We start from the raw sequence: 3,230 nt of genomic DNA, 5'->3' as shown, positions 1-3,230 counted from the left end.
ATGATCTATGATTCAAAACATGATGTGTATAAATATATGATGTATTTTCAGATTAAGAAATGAAAATTACAGAACAATAACAAGATATTGAGTAGGAGGTTTATTCTGGTTTAATCATGGCCTTTTGCAGCCCATGATTAAACTATTTTTGGGGGGTTGTTGTTGTGTATGTTGATAAATAGACTTTTATTTAAGCTGCTTAGCTTCTTTTTTTTAAAATTAAGCTGTGTTATATTTGTTCTTCTGTTTCATAATATAGCCAGCAGCCTGCTTCGGGTGTAGCCTATTCTCATCCAACTACAGTTGCCAGCTATACTGTCCATCAGGCTCCAGTAGCTGCTCACACAGTTACTGCTGCCTATGCACCAGCAGCAGCCACAGTTGCAGTTGCCAGGCCTGCTCCAGTAGCTGTTGCAGCTGCTGCAACAGCTGCTGCTTATGGAGGCTACCCCACTGCACATACAGCAACTGACTATGGTTATACCCAGAGGCAACAAGAAGCACCACCACCACCGCCCCCAGCTACCACACAAAATTATCAGGTAAGAAAATTACTAATTTGGATAAGCAACATATGCGCCTTAGGGCTGGCAGGTGGTGTGGTGGTTAAGAACTCTGGATTCCCACATGGCTGATCTTGGTTTGAGTCCTGGACCTGGCAGCTTGCTTTCTCCCTTTCCCTTTATCTGTCTTTCTGTCTCTCTCTGGTCTAGTTTAAAAATAGTAATAATAACAAATGGAACTAACTAATTTTTTTTTTTTTTTAATGGGCTTTAAGGGACCAGCAGTTGGCGTAATGGCTGTGACTGGACTCCCATGTAGTCAACCGTAGTTTGAGTCCTGGATCCAGTGGCTTAAACTCATGCCGGACGCGTATGTGTGCATGCCCAAGATCCTGAGAGAAGAATGGAGGAGAAGGGATTGTGGCATGGCCATCCCACTGGGGGATGATTTTCTTGCTTTCTGTCTCTGTCTTTCTGGCAAGCGCATGTGCCTTATAGCAAAAACCTCTATTTAAAAAAAAAAAGAAAAAAAAGGGCTTCAGCGGTTTCAGTATAATACAATGCCCAGACTAATGCTTCACAAACTTGGGTCTTCCAAATTATACTTTGTCAGAGAGAGGAGAAAGGAGAAAGTAATCTCCATGGGGAATGTCACACCCCAGTCCCTTCTCCATCTCACCCTCCCTTTGGGATTTTGGTCATACACATGTATTTACCTGGCGTATTTCTCAAATTGCCAAATCTAGGACTCAAACCTGTGTGGCTGGCCATGTGCAGTCTGGCTGCCTTAACCAGCAGGCCATGAAGCTGGCCCCAAAATACACATTTAATGACAGAGAAAAGTGAATGGCTGTTCTTAGGTAGTTTGGCAACATAGTCTAAGCATTAGATTTCTTGGCATTTTGTATGAATAATTCTCTCTACCTCTCACCAGTCCATTCACTGTATTTTAAGTAAGACTTCAAAAAGTTAGTGAAAAAATGTAATTAAGGCATGAGTTTTTTCCATGAACATTTTGAAGATCTATCATAGATTCCTGTTAACTTTTATTTTATTTTTAAACAAATTTTTCTATTAATTACTGGTTAAATATTTTAGTTTTACCCAAAGTTTTTGAGAAAAATTAAGACATACAAAAGATGTTTCTTGTTTGTACTTACGGTATTATTTATTCATCTGAAGCATAAGTATATTTCTCCTGTTCTACAAATCATGGGCCTAAAGTACATATGATAAACATAGTACATATTTTATTCTTAAAACTTATCAAAAGTGTAAATTCTGTTGCCTATCCTGTCAAAATGCTCTTTTTTAGTATATAACAAAAATTGATCATACATACTCTTTATTCTTCTAGGTGCTTGTTCATTCTTATGGAACTTGCAAAGAAACATTATCCAATTGCTTCTTACTCAGTTTTATGAGTCTTATAAATTGTCTTTACCGATTATATTTGAGAACAGTATAGATTACTACTTACTTGTTTTAATTGGTGCTAATTTCTTTAACCTGTTTTCTTTTGTTTGCATTTAGGATCAGTTTTTAAAACTTTGGTCCTTCTGTACTTTCCCTGGTTTTTCTGTATTCTTTCTGAAACAGAGGAATTTACTTTGTGAAGTAAGAAATTGAAATATAAATCAACACTATTAGCATTTGCTATTAATTCTTGGCAAATTACTTTTGCCTTGAAATTCCCTTTGACAGGTATGATTTTGTGTTTCATTATGCTCAGAGACAGAATAGGATACATTTTGTTTTTTTTGTGGGGTTTTTTTGTTTGATTTTGTTTTGTTTGTTTGTTTCATTTTTTGCTGTAGGGTGCATGCACTAACCAGAGAGAGAGGGAAGGTGAGGGAAAGTGAGAAATCACCACCACTCCCCAAGGAGGATGGCCATGCCATAGTCCCTTCTCTAGTCTCTTCTTGGGATTTTGGGCACATGTGCTCAGTGTGATTTTTTGAGCCCTCAGGTCTGGGACTCGAACCGTGCAGCTGCCCATGTGGGATTGTACGCCTTAATCTCCACACCACCTACTAGCCCCATTTTGTTTTGGTAAGACAGAGATTATTGCTATAGAGTGCGTGCACTTGCCAGAGAGATGAAAAGCAAGAAATCATCCCCTGAGAGATCCCTTCTCCTTCATTCTTCTCTTGGGATTTTGGACATGCACACACATGTGCCCAGTGTGAGTTTTAAGCCTCTGGATCTGGGACTCGAACCACAGTTAACTACCTGGAAGTCCAATGATGTAACCATTATGCCATCTGCTGGTCCTACCATTTTGTTGTTTTTAATGGGGGCTATAAAACCCATGATTTTCTGTGCCCTGCCTGCTTCAACATACCTTCCCCCAAAGCTTAGTAACACACAGGTGCATTTTTTTAGTATCATGGGATTCGTCTTTTTTTTGGTTTGAAATTGGTCATGCGCACTTGCTGGAAAGAAACTGATTGAAAGAGAAAGTGAGAAATCACCCTTCCAGGAGAAATGACCAGGCTGTAGTTTCTTCTTCTCCATTCTCCTTTCTTAATTTTGGACAAGCATGCATACATGCCTGGGATGTTTTTCAAGTCATCTGGTCCAGGACTAAAACTATTCATTTGGCTATGTGGGATCCAGCTCCCTTAACCTTTGCACCACTTACTGGCCTCATTGTGAGTGAGATTCATCTTTTTTTAAAAAAAATTATTTAACTTTATTTACTTATTTTAATTTGACTAGAGAGGG

The 3,230-nt window shown here is 38.8% G+C and overlaps 1 protein-coding gene across 1 annotated transcript in view; it reads left to right on the top strand.

Annotated features, from left to right (window-relative positions):
- Window positions 1–259: 259 nt before the first annotated feature.
- ZFR (zinc finger RNA binding protein) overlaps window positions 260–3,230 on the top strand; it is a gene marked incomplete at its 5' end in the record, with an annotated part of 72,643 nt that continues 69,672 nt past the window's right edge. The window contains 1 exon segment of the mRNA XM_014587815.1: window positions 260–542. Within this exon segment, the coding sequence (XP_014443301.1) occupies window positions 260–542 (283 nt within the window).

Source organism: Tupaia chinensis, unplaced genomic scaffold (genome assembly GCF_000334495.1).
Source record: "Tupaia chinensis unplaced genomic scaffold, TupChi_1.0 Scaffold000237_1, whole genome shotgun sequence".
Taxonomy (NCBI): Eukaryota; Metazoa; Chordata; class Mammalia; order Scandentia; family Tupaiidae; genus Tupaia; species Tupaia belangeri.
This window is presented reverse-complemented; position numbering and strand designations above follow the sequence as displayed.